We start from the raw sequence: 13,631 nt of genomic DNA, 5'->3' as shown, positions 1-13,631 counted from the left end.
CTTCTTAGTTTTTTTGCACATTTCTCCTTTAAAATGTTATTTTTGTTGCACAATACCCTCCAATATTTGGCTTATAGTTATGGGGCAAAGTGCAATCAATATAATATTTTGAAGGGGGGATATCCATTTTTTTAGGGGGGTAGTACGAAAAAATAAATTTATAGGGGACAAAGTGCATTTTGTACTTTTACTTATTTCCTATTTCCTTTGAGCAATGTTTCTTACTATCTTTAGGGCAAATTGCACATCATCCCTATAAATTTCTTATTTTTGCACTTTAGCCCCTCCAAATTCAAAACAATGAATGTCCCCCTTCAAAATGTTATTTTTGTTGCATACTGCCCCGATAGCAAAATTCTAATGGATTGTTCACCATAATTGAGTATTTTTGTTGCACGTTGCCCCTTTAAATGTTATTTTTATTACACATTGGCCTTAAAATTATTATTTTGAAGGGGGTTATCCCTTTTTTGAATTTTTATGAGTGAAAGTGTGAAAATGAAAAATTTATAGGGAGTAAAGTTTATTACAAAAACTAATATAAGAACCCCAAAAAACATTATTTCCCCAGAGCCCCTATATGGCAATTATTTCAGAAATTACAACATCTCTAATGAAGCTTGGAAGAGAACTGAGCTGAAATAAAGAACAACTTTGCTATTTTCATGAGCAGATCGGTAACCTCCTCGCAGCATATGACCAATCTTGAAAGCTTCAAAGCTGGTCGCGAGGTATCTAATATCAACAATGATGTTACCATAGCTCGAAAAAGATCTCACATCATCTTCCACAGCTTTAACAAGGATACTCTAGATGCTCTCTATGAAAACTTTTGTGAATCGACGATTCTTAGCAAATTCCAAAGTCTTTACAGCCGCCACAGTCTCTGCCAAATTAGTAGAATCTAGATATTGGTTGCAACATAATGAAAACCAACCCACACAACATCCGTCCGAAAGATCGGACTAACCCCCCTTAAGCCGCAACGACTCTCAGCCGAGTTAATAGATGCATCGAAATTTATTTTAATAACATCGAAATTTAAGAACATCCCCGGCAGATCCTCTCACCTCCATAATGATATATTTTAATTATCTTGAAGATTTTACTTTTAATAATAATCATAATGATATGAAATTAGAAAAAAACAATTAATTTAAAAACGGCCCAAACTTTAATTGAAAAGTCTGTACCTACTAAATAAAATAATTATATTTCTCCAATCCATGTGTTTTCAGCTTTTCTTTTTACCCGATGAGTAGGAGTAATTAATTTTATCTGCCCTCTTACGTGAATACAATTAGCTGTATCTATTTAATGAATCTCAACAAACTCTTTCTACAGCACCAATATTAATCTAAATAAACTTAACACACTATATATATATATATATATATATATATATATATATATATATATATATATAGATGTCTCTCATTCATCAAGAACACACACACACACACACACACACACACACACAAATAAGCCATTTGCATTATATTGTATATACATATGCAATGGAAAATGAAATTTTAGAACCAGTTAGTCCAACTGGACAATACTTCACCAGCTCTGCTATTTCAGTATCTGTAATTGCTGTTTTTGAATTAGAATTCCCAATCGACCGATCCCGGTTCGACACGTTGCTCCAAAATGTCTTTCTTCCAATCAACCCTCGTTTCTCATCTCTCATGGTAATTGCTACCATTTTCTTCATTACTGTGTGTTAATTACACACACACACACACACACACACACACACATATATATATATATATATATATATATATATATATATATATATATATATATATATATATATATATATATATATATATATATATATATATATATATATATATAATTTTTTTTTTTTATTTTTTTGGACAAGCATGTTATGTTCACATGTTGTATGTCTTTTTTACAACCCTGTTATATAGAGTAAACTGCAAATACTACCCCTGTGTTATCTCGAAATAGCAAAAACCCCCCTGTGATAAATAAACTAGCAAAAATCCCCCTGTGAAATTTAGTCAAAGGCAGAATCCCCCCTAGCTGATTTTTGAGACTTTAAATGACAAAATTGTCCCTCAAAATGTATTTATATATATACATATTATATGTATATTTATTCTTTTTAATTTATTTGTTTAGAAATTAAAAAAAATAGTAAACAACTAAATTGATTATTTTTTAAATAGAATAATTAAAATATTTATAAAATATAAGAATTTATTAATTGCAAGACTCCAGGGGTATTTGTGTCTTTTTATATCAAGTCAACCCTCAAATAGTTCCATAGGGGGGTTTTTGCTATTTAAATAATTTCACATGTGAGGTTTTTGCTAGTTTATTTATCACAGGGGGGTTTTTGCTATTTCGAGATTACACAGGGGTAGTTTTTGCAGTTTACTCCTGTTATATATGTATCACATGGATCGTACTGTAGCAGTTATTACGTACTGGTATATATAAATGTTTGTTTACAAATGTGATTAATTATAGGAAATAGTGGGTTAAAAAATTAATTAACTAATTAGTTAATCACAGGTGAAGGACAAAAATGGAAAAAAGCACTGGAAGAAGGTGGAAGTGGATATCCAAGAACATATCAAAACCCCAAATTTCCCACGTGGGAAATCACCCGAATTCTACGAGGATTGCCTGTCTGAATATTTGTCCAAAATATCCCTAGAACAATTCCCGGAGAGCAGGGCATTATGGGAATTTCACATAATAAATTACCCAACAAGAAATGCAGCTCAGATGCTTGTTTTCAAGCTTCACCATTCACTTGGAGATGGCTACTCACTAATGGGAGCTCTTCTTTCTTGCTTGCAAAGGGCAGATAATCCTCAACTCCCATTGACTTTCCCCTTATTGAATAACAAAAAATCGAAAACTCGTAAAGTTAATATTTGCGGAAACAATATTTTATCAAGGGCTTTTGATAGTGTGTACGATTTCGGGTGGAGTGTTTTGAAGACCATTGTTCTTGAAGATGATAAGACTCCGATACGATCGGGCGATGACGGAGTCGAATTCCGGCCTATTACAATCACCACCATGGTCTTTTCGGTTGACCAGATCAAGAAAGTCAAGGCCAGTCTTCATGTGGTATGTATGTATATATATTTCATTTCATTTTGTTTTGTGTTTAATTTATTTTATATTATATTTCCATGCATTATTCCATTTTTTGCTATTATCATTAGAATTTTAATAATGCATCAAATGCATTTTTTCTCTTATAACATTATTAATTCAACTCTATTATAAACATTATCTCTGTCTTATCACTAACAGTAAATGATACTTTAGAATCTTTCTATGTAGTCTTTTTAAAATTCAACCATATTTAGTAACGTTCTTCATATTTGTGAAACCCTATTTGTGAAACCCTTTAAACGAGAGTTATTATGGAAGAAGGACCCCTTTCGGGGGGCCGCGAGTCTACAGAGAGATATCACTCTGAAAGAGCTAGAATTCTAACATTGTGTCAGGTTATTATGGAACTCAGGGAGTTAATACCATTATTTAGGAGGAATAAATTAAATAATTTAAAATCAAAATTAGGAAAAACTAAATGCATTCAATACATGATTGAAATTTAAATGACAACTGATAGTAGTAAATAAAAACATTCAGATTTCCGAAGCTTAATACGCTACACATGCAGTAAATGTTAGAATATGTATTTTTTTTAATTATTATTATTATTTTAATATTTTTTTGGGGAGGAGTAAATGTTAGAAAATGTGATGTGTACATTTTTTATTTTATTCACACACATATATATTTGTGTGGTGAGGATATGTATGAATTATTTGACAGTACTTTTATACTCCCTCCTTCCCTTAATATTTGTCACTTTTGCCATTTTTTCATATTTCAAATTATTTGTCATTTTACTATTCCAATGAACAATTAATTGCAATTTTTTCAATTTTGCCCTTTCTCACTCTCAATTAATTGAAATATAATTATTTAAAAATCAATTAATGGCATGGGCATTTTAGTGATTTACTATACATTTTGCTACTATCTATGCATATTTATTAAGTTTCTTAATATGTGTGCAACTAACAAAAGTGACAAATATTGTGGGAAGGAGGGAGTAATATTCGTTGTGTTTCGTTCTCATCTGTTATATCGAATTGCTAAAATATTTGCCGTATTTTTTAAGTATAAGTGAAAAAAATCCTATAATGCACACAATTTCCTAAATAGTGCGTTTTTACTTTTTAGGACAGTTTGCTAATAAAATAAAATCGTAAGGGGAACTTTGCCAATATTTATGGCACGAAAATTTGCTTGACAATTACAATAAATACTGGGGTGCGAAATGCAATAAACCTTTTTATATGAGTAGTAAAATATTTTAGCTATTACATCTTAAAAGGAATGTGGTAAACTAGTATTAAAAATAACTATTAAACCACCCAATAATTTATTTTTTGGATTCATAGGAAAATAGTTTTAATAATATAATTTCATTGTGTATTTATCAACAGACGATAAATGATGTGATATGTGGAGCATTGTTCTTGGGGATCAGACTGTACATAAAGTCAACGAAACATGACCAGTCAAATGCAAAGTCAACCGCATTGGTTCTTCTCAACACAAGAAATATCAACGGCTACAAATCAATCTCGGAAATGGTCGAACCGGATGCCGAGTCACCATGGGGAAACCAATTTGCATTTATTCACGTTTCGGTCCCTAAATTAGATTTTTCAGACCCAATTGATCCTCTCAGTTTTGTTCTCAAGGCTCATAAACTAATTAAGAGGAAAAGAAATTCTGCAGCATTAATTTTAACTGGAAAATTGCTCGACACATTGAGGAAATTTAGAGGCCCTGAGGTAATTTTTAAATAAATAATTTAATTAATATAAATTATATATATATATATATATATATATACATTTTTTTTGTTTTAATAATAAATTGTGTATGTATATGTACACCAGGTGACAGCTAAATACATACATAGAACATTGAAGAACACAAGCATGACAATTTCAAATATAATAGGACCAGTGGAAAAAATGGCTTTATCAAATCAACCAATCAAAGGCATGTATTTCATGGTTGTTGGTGTTCCTCAGGTATATTTTTTTTAATTTAGAAAATAATATTAATTTTGGAAATATTATATTATTTTGCTTTTTAAAGGTAATGTTTATTGCTTTCCAGTACCAACTAAATACTCATATTTTATAATAACTGTCTTTTTAAAAAAATACAAATGTTTCATATTATCTGCCACTTTAGATGTTTAACTGTGAATATAAAGACGGTCACTTAAATGATTTTGTCTAATGGGACTAAAATATTTTAAATCTAATTTTATAATTTCACTATATATGTAATTATTATTTTTATTCATCAATTTTTGCAGAGCTTAACAGTAACAATGGTGAGTTACATGGGACAGTTGAGAGTTGCTTTGGGAACAGAAAATGATTTAATTGATGCACCCAAGTTCAGACAGTGTGTTCGAAATGCATTTGATATGATTTTCAGAGCAGCAGTTCCCTTTACTTCTATTTAAAATAAATAAATACTATGTAATTTGTTTAATTCATGGTTTAATATTTGAGTGCAGCTCTTGTTTTTTATTACATAATTGGATGAAATGCTCTGTTGCATTAACACAAATTACATAATATGTACGTCATTTGATATGGAAGTTCAAATATCTCATAATAAATATTTATTGCGGAAAAAAGAAAAAAACTTAAAACAAAGGAGGATTAAGCGAAAGAAGGAAGGATTGTGGATTAAAAATTTGAACAACAATATTTGTTATATTTTATATAAATTTGATAGTCAATTGAGATAATTTATAAGTAGAAATAGCACCACTAAAAATGAATTGTATCAACCCTTCAATTATAGAATAAAAAAATAAACAAATTGTCCACAATAACAAATAGGTAAATTAAAGCATTATTCGTAATTTAGGAGGGAATATTATAGCTGGTATTTGTTCGGGCGGCGGCATTATTCGTGATTCGGGAGGGATTATTATAGCTGGCTTTTCGTCATTTTTTGGAATTGGGTCTAATAATGTTGCTGAATTTCTTGCAGTTGCCCAAGGCATTCGTCTTTGCAATGATATGGGTTTAGGGACGATTACGGTGGAAACTGATTCGCTTTTGGTTGTCAATGCTATCTGTTACAAAATCGTAGCTTGGGAATTGATTTACGTTCATAGATTATGCATGCTAGGTGTCTCCGTCGCACAAGTTCCAGCATGCTTATCGTCAAAAGAATATGGTGGCGGATCGGCTAGCTAATTGGACAAACACCCATAAAGATCATCAAGAATTCATCTCCGGGAATAGCAAATTTTCGCAAATGAATCTCGATTTCATAAAGGAGAGGCTGCCTAAGAAAGGGGATTTGCATTTTAATCAATTTATGGGGATGTGGCCGCAATCTCAACTTAAAGAAGTTCCTCACGAATGGAATGATAATTACAAACAGACCATTTCATGGGGTTTTTTTTTGCAATTATGGAAGATATTTCTGAACTGCTGCTTATATTCTTTTGTTCTTAGGACTTTACTATTTTAGCCCGTTTTTGGAGTTTTTTGGAAATAGCTGCGATAGGTTATCTCTGGCTTTTTATTACCATTGTAGTGGTACTCTTTTTCCTTGTGTATGCCCACAAGGTTTTAACGAGACTCCAAACTTTTCTTCACTAATGGAATAATAAAGTCTTTTGGCCAAAAAAAAAAAGGTAAATTAAAGCAATTTATATAAATTTATATCTGAAATAACAAAGTAATTTGAATATGAATCCAATAGGAAAGATGATCACTTCGGCGTCGTTTAATTAAAGTTCCGCCAAGAAAATATAATAAAAAACGATTCATGATTAATTTGAAAATCTTGAGCATCAAAACATGACTTGTTTGCCTTTGCCCTTGCCCTTTGTCCCTCTAAACATGGCAGCCGCTCCAGAAGAAGATGGAGATGAAGATGAATACTTCTTGCCAATACAATTTGCTGCTACTGCAGCTACGCGACAAAACTGTATACAAACATAACTAATAAGAAAAATAAAAATAAAAATAAAAATAAAAAGAAAAGTTTACTATAATCATGGGTCACGTTTTTTTACATAATGTCAAAAAAATAAAAAAAAGGGGAGAGTGAGAAAAAATAGCACTTATTTCATCCAGTCCAAATCCACCTAATTTTAATTTTTATTCCATTTAAAGTTTATCTAGAAAATACTTGTTTTATGCTCAATTTTTTTCATCCATATTAAAATAAATATTTTATGTGGTAACTTCAGTCCATAAAACAAAATGCATATAGGGTTGAAAGCATTCATAAATATATGTCTAAAAGAAAATGAAGATGGAACTATTTAGTGTACACATCCAACAAATTTATGTTATAAATTATTAGATCTTCACTCTCTAATAAATATATTCTAGAACAAAGAAATTTTTAATGGGAGAAGAAAGCGAAATCTAACCTTTAAAAGAATTCTAGGTTCGTCGCTAACTTTTTTGTTTTAAATTATATATAGATATATATATATAAATTCTTTTAGTGTATTACCTGTTCTGTTAAACGCTCATTCTCCATTCTTAGCTGACGTTCAGTGGAGGACATATGTCTTGGGGCGAACATGCGACCACAACCAATAGAACACGCATTGATGAGAGATTCTCTAAGTCTCGAGTTCTCTTCTTGGAGCTTCTCATTTTCAACTCGGAGAAAAGTATTTTCTCGGTGCTCGTGTTTCACCTGCAAATCAAAGAATAAAATAAAGATTTATAATTTTTTTTTATAAATCTTTTAATACAAAATCATGTACTGATTACCTTCATTTGAAACCTCTTGTTTTGGAACCAAAATTTAATTTGTAATGGCTCCATCCCTAATTCCTCACCGAGCTCATTTCTTTGCTTTTTGGTAGGGTTTGGATTGCCCCAAAAATACCTATAAATAAAAATTTAATTTAATATTAGTGCAAAAATAAAGGAAATTTATACATATACGAAAAATAGAGAACAAAGTACATCAATGTTTTGATATCAATAATTTATATTTATATGAATAAATTCCACTTTCTAAGAAATTATTTACTCCTCAAGCTGTTGAATTTGATGGAGAGTGTGGCGCTGATGGCGCTTTCTATTCTGTTGTCGAGTTTCGCTATTTTCGCAAATAGAACTTACGTTCTCTTCATTTTGTGTATCGTCACTCTGAGACATGTTAGAATTCATGCCGGAATTTTACCTAAGAGGAGCAAAAGAAGAATATATTTTTTTATGGAAAAATGTAAATATGGAGGAATGCTAACAATGAAGGAGAATTTATTGATAACTTTGTCAGTCGAGATGGTGCAATTAAATGATAAAATTATCTTGCCAAGTCGGAAAGAATGAATGCGCAACGGTCGAGAGGAAGTAGAGATTATGGACATGATTTTATAGGACAAAAAATATATAAGAGAATAGTGATTATATAATTTATTAACGTTTGAATTTAACTTACATAACTAAGCATTTTGTGGAGCCAACTTGAAATTTAAAATTACCATATGATGGTCATGCTAATGATGCACTTGCCAAATAAAAAGAAGAAAACGACATAAGTCACGATATACATACCTCTGTAAAGCAAAATGAATTCGTGACACGTAATTGGTTAGTGTAATAAATTGGTATACAATAATAGTGGTCTATCGCATTGTATATTTTCATAATTTACGAATATTAGATCCGTAAATTTAAAATAATATAGTTTAATACTATAATATAAACTTGTTTAAGGAAACAAACTTTTGTATGAGCTTTGTACAACTATTTTTGTGTTAAATTCAAATATTATAGACTGTACATGTATCAAATATTATAGACTATATGTATCAAGTTCCTAATGAGTGTTGATTTTTTTTCTTCTTGGTAAATGGCATGGACAATTCGTGGAAATTGAGACAAAATTCCATCTCTTTTGTTTCCAATAATTTTTTTCACTCAATTAAAATGATTTGATTTCAATGTTTCTAACTTTTTTGTATCGAATTAAGAAGTATGTATAATAGTTGCAGAAATTTCTAATTTCAAATACAATTTTAGATTCCTAATATTCCAAAATTCATTTTTCACCAAAAAAATGTATTTATTATATTAATATTATCACATTTTATATGATGTTTTTTTAAATATAATTTATGTAATAAATATTATAATGTAATTACTATTAAAGTGGCATAATTAGGAGAATGTTTTGTGGAAACAATTATATGGGTGGAGTTGAAGAAAATAATATTATCTTCTGAAAAAATAGAATATTTTAAACAATTCAAATTGTTATAAAATTTTCAAAATTTAGAACGTTACATAATTTTGAATTATTTTTTCTTGTGTTTTTTTAACCATGTAAATTTTAAAATAATTTCAATTTAAAACTTTATATTAAGTTTTTGAAGTCTAAACTGATCAAATATTGTTGTATTAGAAGTCCACGGGTCATATTGTATACAAATATCTATATAATGTTCATCGGATTATTTATTGTCTAAAAAATGGTCACTTCTACCTACAATGCCACTCATACATCAAGATTTTCTACTCAGTATGAGTAAATCATTTATTTTGGTAACCTCTTGGGCTCCCAATGGTACAAATCCTTATATATTATTTTCAAACATGTATTTAAGCATCATTTATTAGATAATTAAAAATGAATAAATTAAAATATTCGAAAAACTATAGGTATTAAAATGTACAATTAAATGTTTGACTTGGGAACAACAACCTACGTGCTCTGTCTAGGCGAGCGTATGAACATTGTATATAGACACGTATGTGGTACCTGTTGGTGAGTTTTCACGTACGCAAGTGCATGTATCGTTAACAAGTAATAAAGTAGATTTCGAGAGTCGGGATATCGTACCCACGAGGAGCAAATTATTTTATACTTCCAAATACCTAAAATTATCACTAGTTATCTTTATCCAAGCAGCAAAATTGATTGTTTTTTTTTTTTTTTTGGTTTTTTAATTCTACGACTATGTAAAACAAATAAATAGCAGAAAGCAGACAACGGATGATTTGATCAAATAGGGAAAAACCTATGATCTCGTTTTTCCCTTATGTGTACATGTCGCAAATAAAATCATTAATCATGCAAACTAATGAATCAATCTACTAACTTAAGTAATAAATCCATCTACTAACCTGGAATACCCAACTAATTATAAACAACATTCACAGTGAATTATAATCCTAACATGCATAACTAATCTACAATATGTTTTATGAAAATCGATTAATACATTGATGGGACTAAATTAGCCACATACAATAATATAGGTTATTCCTTTATTTTATTTGATAGATTATTAAATCTTGTCATAGGTTTAAATATTCATACCTTGTATACATGAAAGAATACTAAATAATGTAGATAAGATAATGTATATGAAGGGTCCAGAGTATTGAATTCTTCCTTAAAAATCAATCGCTTTTCTCTACACATGAATTAGTATATATACTACTACATCCTTGGCTTTTATTGGGCTTGTTTACATTACCTAGGCACAAAACCGTCATCATGTCTACTCTGCCACGTGGCTAGTTCTTATTGGTTCTTTTCACTGTCTTTCAATCAGTTCAAGCCTGCCACCCATTCTTTCCCTCCCAGAATTGTCCCCTGCACGACTTTTGAAATGTCGACGTAATGTCTCTTATGTGAGACGTAGAATCACTTCGTCAGCCTATCTCGTATGATTTATACTTCATTAATTGCCCCTTGCAGTCTATTATGGCATTGGGCTTCCCTACTTGGGCCCACGAGGTTTTTCTCCTTAGCTGGGCTTCCTTTAATTGGGCTTGGGCCTTTCCTTTGGGCCCAAATCAGTCCGGATCATCTACTCCCCCGACTATACCTAGTTTGACGAGATATCCATAACTAGGTATAGTCTTGATGTTTAGAGAAAAAAATTCTTGTACTTCCTCTCTACTCCCCCCAGTTCGCCGCGACAAATATCAATTCCCCACTGAGAAAAAAGGCAAGGCGATGTCATGATACCGAGCTCCTCAGCCGGCATATGAATCAGCGGAGCATGGTCTTGGCATTTGGAACAACGCTTCACAAACTTTCCCGAATCTTTCTTCATTGACGGCCAGAAATATCCCGCTTCAAGAGTCGCCTTGCTTAACTCTTGGCGCCAGCGTGATTGCCACTACACTCTTCATGCATCTCCTTCATTGCATACTCAACTTGCTCTTCGCCGAGGCATTTCAACGGGTCCGAGACAAATGATCTCTTATACAACTCCCCTCCAATTTCCATGACGTAGCGCGCACCTGCAGCTACTTTATCTTGCTCCCTTCTATTGGGTATCTTTTCACCTCGCATATACGCCAGCAATGGCTGCCTCCAATCCCCCTTTACGTCTACGCTTAATACTTCTGCCCTGCCATCGCATTCTGGCTGCACTCTTAATGATATATGTCGTTCTCCTACCCCTGCCGCCGAATTAGCCATTCTTGCCAAGAAATCCGCCCTGCGATTCTCCTCCCGAGGGATCTGAGTTACCTCGCAATGACTAAACTAGGCCATGAGCTCGGATACCTGAACCACATATCGGCCCATTCGCTCGTCCTTGACGTCAAACGCCCCATTGATTTGCCGAACGACCAATTGAGAGTCAGAAAACACTTTGATGAACCTCACCCCGCTAGTATGGGCTATCCTAAGCCATTCTTTGATTATCTCGTACTCCGCTTCATTATTGGATGCCCGAAATGCCAACTTAACAGCGTACTCGGACACTTCGTCCTTTGCGTTAGTTAATACAATTCCTACCCCGCAACCTCCAATAGTGGACGAACCGTCAACGTGAGCCCTCCACACCTCGTTATCTTCTTCACTATCCCCCGGTGTAGTTTCTTGTATGAAATCCGCCAACACCTGCCCTTTTATAGAAATACGAGGCAGGAACTCCACATCATATTGTCCCAACTCTACCGCCCATTTTACCATTCTACCCGACACCTCAGGATTGCTCAATATCTGCTTCAGGGGGTGATTAGTCCTTACTATGATGGTATGTGATAGGAAATAAGCTTTTAATTTTCGAGCTGATAGCATTACCGCATAAGCGATTTTCTCTATATCAGAATACCTTTGTTCTGCACCCTGTAAAACTTTGCTGACGAAATAAACCGAGAATTGCTTATGCTGCTCTTCTCGTACCAATACCGAGCTAACAACCCCCCCTGCCCGACAACGACATAGAAAAGAAGAGATTCATGCTTCATCGGCTTCGCAAGAAGAGGGACTTGAACGAGGTATGCTTTTAATTGATCAAACGCGAGCTGACACTTCGCTGTCCACACGAAAGATTTATTCTTTTTTAGCACTTCAAAGAAGAGCAAGTTTTTTGTTGCTGATCCCGAGATAAATCTCCCTAGTGCCGCCATTCTCCCAGTTAAAATTTGAACTTATTTGATCGTCTTTGGGGATCTCATATCCAGTACAGCCTGCATCTTCTCAGGATTCACCTCGATACCTCTCTCGGTCACCATATACCCCAAAAATTTCCCTGCTCGCACTCTAAAAGAACACTTCGCCGCGTTAAGTTTCATTCCATACTGCCGCAACTTTGCAAAAGTCTTTCTCAAGTCTTCGATGTGGGTTCTCGTCTCCTTACTCTTGACCAGCATGTCGTCGATATATACCTCCATATTCCTCCCCAGCTGACTACGGAACATGGTATCCACTAGCCGTTGATACGTTGTCCCGGCAATCTTCAAACCAAACAGCATGATGACGTAACAATATGTGCCCGCAGCTGTAACGAAACTGACATTCTTATGATCATCTGGATGAATCATGATCTGATGGTACCCTTGCGAGGCATCCATCAGGCTTAATAACTCGTACCCCGCCGTGGAGTCTACCAATTGATCAATTCTCGGTAAAGGATAATGGTCTTTGGGACATGCTTTACTGGTATCTCTGAAATCTATGCACATTCGTTACTTCCCCTCTGCTTTCTTCACCAGTACGGCATTAGATAGCCAATTAGGAAATTGATTCTCTTTGACGTTTCCCGCTTGCAGAAGTCCCTCTACTTCAGCAGCTATTATCCCGTCATTCTCTGCTCCTAAATGTCGTCTCTTCTGCTTTATCGGCCGAGTGTCGGGTCGAATTTTTAGACGATGTTGAACCAGCCTAGGGTCGATGCCCTTCAAATCCTCCGGGCCCCATGAGAATATATCATGGTTCTCCTGTAAAAATTCTATTAGTTCCCGACATACTTCCTTACCCATCTCCCTACCGATCCTAGTGGTATATCCCGGCGTTTGCGGCAACAGCTCTATCGTTAACAATTCTTCCATTGGAGTCACCCGAGGCTCCTTATTATCAGTGTCCACCGTCCTTTGTACCTCCCGTAATGAATGCACTATCTCCCCTCGCTTTCTGCTAGCTACTCGCACCCCGTCTGCATAGCAACGCCTTGCATCCTATTGGTCCCCTCTTACCTCGACTATCTCTCTTCCTACGAGGAATTTCAACCCCTGCATGAGGGCATTGGTGAGTACATCCTGAGAAAGGCCCAACACTTCTCGACTAGCATTTGC

At 33.7% G+C, this 13,631-nt stretch overlaps 3 protein-coding genes across 3 annotated transcripts; 1 reads left to right on the top strand and 2 right to left on the bottom strand.

Annotated features, from left to right (window-relative positions):
• Positions 1–1,398: 1,398 nt before the first annotated feature.
• Positions 1,399–5,719, top strand: LOC105968246 (wax ester synthase/diacylglycerol acyltransferase 4). The gene is made up of 5 exons (XM_012992876.2): positions 1,399–1,694; positions 2,551–3,117; positions 4,515–4,868; positions 4,977–5,114; positions 5,408–5,719. Exons 1-5 carry the CDS (start codon positions 1,428–1,430, stop codon positions 5,558–5,560), a joined length of 1,479 nt encoding a protein of 492 aa, XP_012848330.2. The 5' UTR covers positions 1,399–1,427; the 3' UTR covers positions 5,561–5,719.
• A 1,036-nt stretch (positions 5,720–6,755) lies between these two features.
• On the bottom strand, positions 6,756–8,433 carry LOC148765670 (homeobox-leucine zipper protein HDG2-like). Its single transcript, XM_088811956.1, has 4 exons — positions 8,119–8,433; positions 7,854–7,971; positions 7,588–7,776; positions 6,756–7,048 (listed from the first exon to the last, which is right to left on the bottom strand). The coding sequence occupies exons 1-4, from the start codon at positions 8,256–8,258 to the stop codon at positions 6,914–6,916; spliced, it is 582 nt and encodes a 193-aa protein (XP_088668082.1). The 5' UTR covers positions 8,259–8,433; the 3' UTR covers positions 6,756–6,913.
• Positions 8,434–11,595: 3,162 nt separating this feature from the next.
• Positions 11,596–12,467, bottom strand: LOC148765669 (uncharacterized). The gene is made up of 2 exons (XM_088812288.1): positions 12,170–12,467; positions 11,596–12,125 (listed from the first exon to the last, which is right to left on the bottom strand). The coding sequence occupies exons 1-2, from the start codon at positions 12,465–12,467 to the stop codon at positions 11,596–11,598; spliced, it is 828 nt and encodes a 275-aa protein (XP_088668414.1).
• Positions 12,468–13,631: the final 1,164 nt, after the last annotated feature.

Source organism: Erythranthe guttata, chromosome 13, assembly GCF_056151865.1.
Source record: "Erythranthe guttata isolate IM_541 chromosome 13, IM_541, whole genome shotgun sequence".
Classification (NCBI taxonomy): domain Eukaryota; kingdom Viridiplantae; phylum Streptophyta; class Magnoliopsida; order Lamiales; family Phrymaceae; genus Erythranthe; species Erythranthe guttata.
Note: the sequence above shows the minus strand (reverse complement) of the source record. Positions and strands in the feature narration are given on the sequence as shown.

Excerpts from the sequence above, each read along its gene's own strand:
- LOC105968246 (XM_012992876.2), top strand. The coding sequence starts at position 1,428 with ATGTCTCTCATTCATCAAGAACACACACACACACACACACACACACAC. Across the intron at positions 1,695-2,550 it reads CTCGTTTCTCATCTCTCATG|GTGAAGGACAAAAATGGAAA; the intron begins GTAATTGCTACC and ends AGTTAATCACAG. Across the intron at positions 3,118-4,514 it reads TCAAGGCCAGTCTTCATGTG|ACGATAAATGATGTGATATG; the intron begins GTATGTATGTAT and ends ATTTATCAACAG.
- LOC148765669 (XM_088812288.1), bottom strand. The coding sequence starts at position 12,467 with ATGGCGGCACTAGGGAGATTTATCTCGGGATCAGCAACAAAAAACTTG. Across the intron at positions 12,126-12,169 it reads TTACAGGGTGCAGAACAAAG|CTCGAAAATTAAAAGCTTAT; the intron begins GTATTCTGATAT and ends TAATGCTATCAG.
- LOC148765670 (XM_088811956.1), bottom strand. The coding sequence starts at position 8,258 with ATGAATTCTAACATGTCTCAGAGTGACGATACACAAAATGAAGAGAAC. Across the intron at positions 7,972-8,118 it reads CAAATTCAACAGCTTGAGGA|GTATTTTTGGGGCAATCCAA; the intron begins GTAAATAATTTC and ends TTTTATTTATAG. Across the intron at positions 7,777-7,853 it reads ACAAGAGGTTTCAAATGAAG|GTGAAACACGAGCACCGAGA; the intron begins GTAATCAGTACA and ends TTTGATTTGCAG.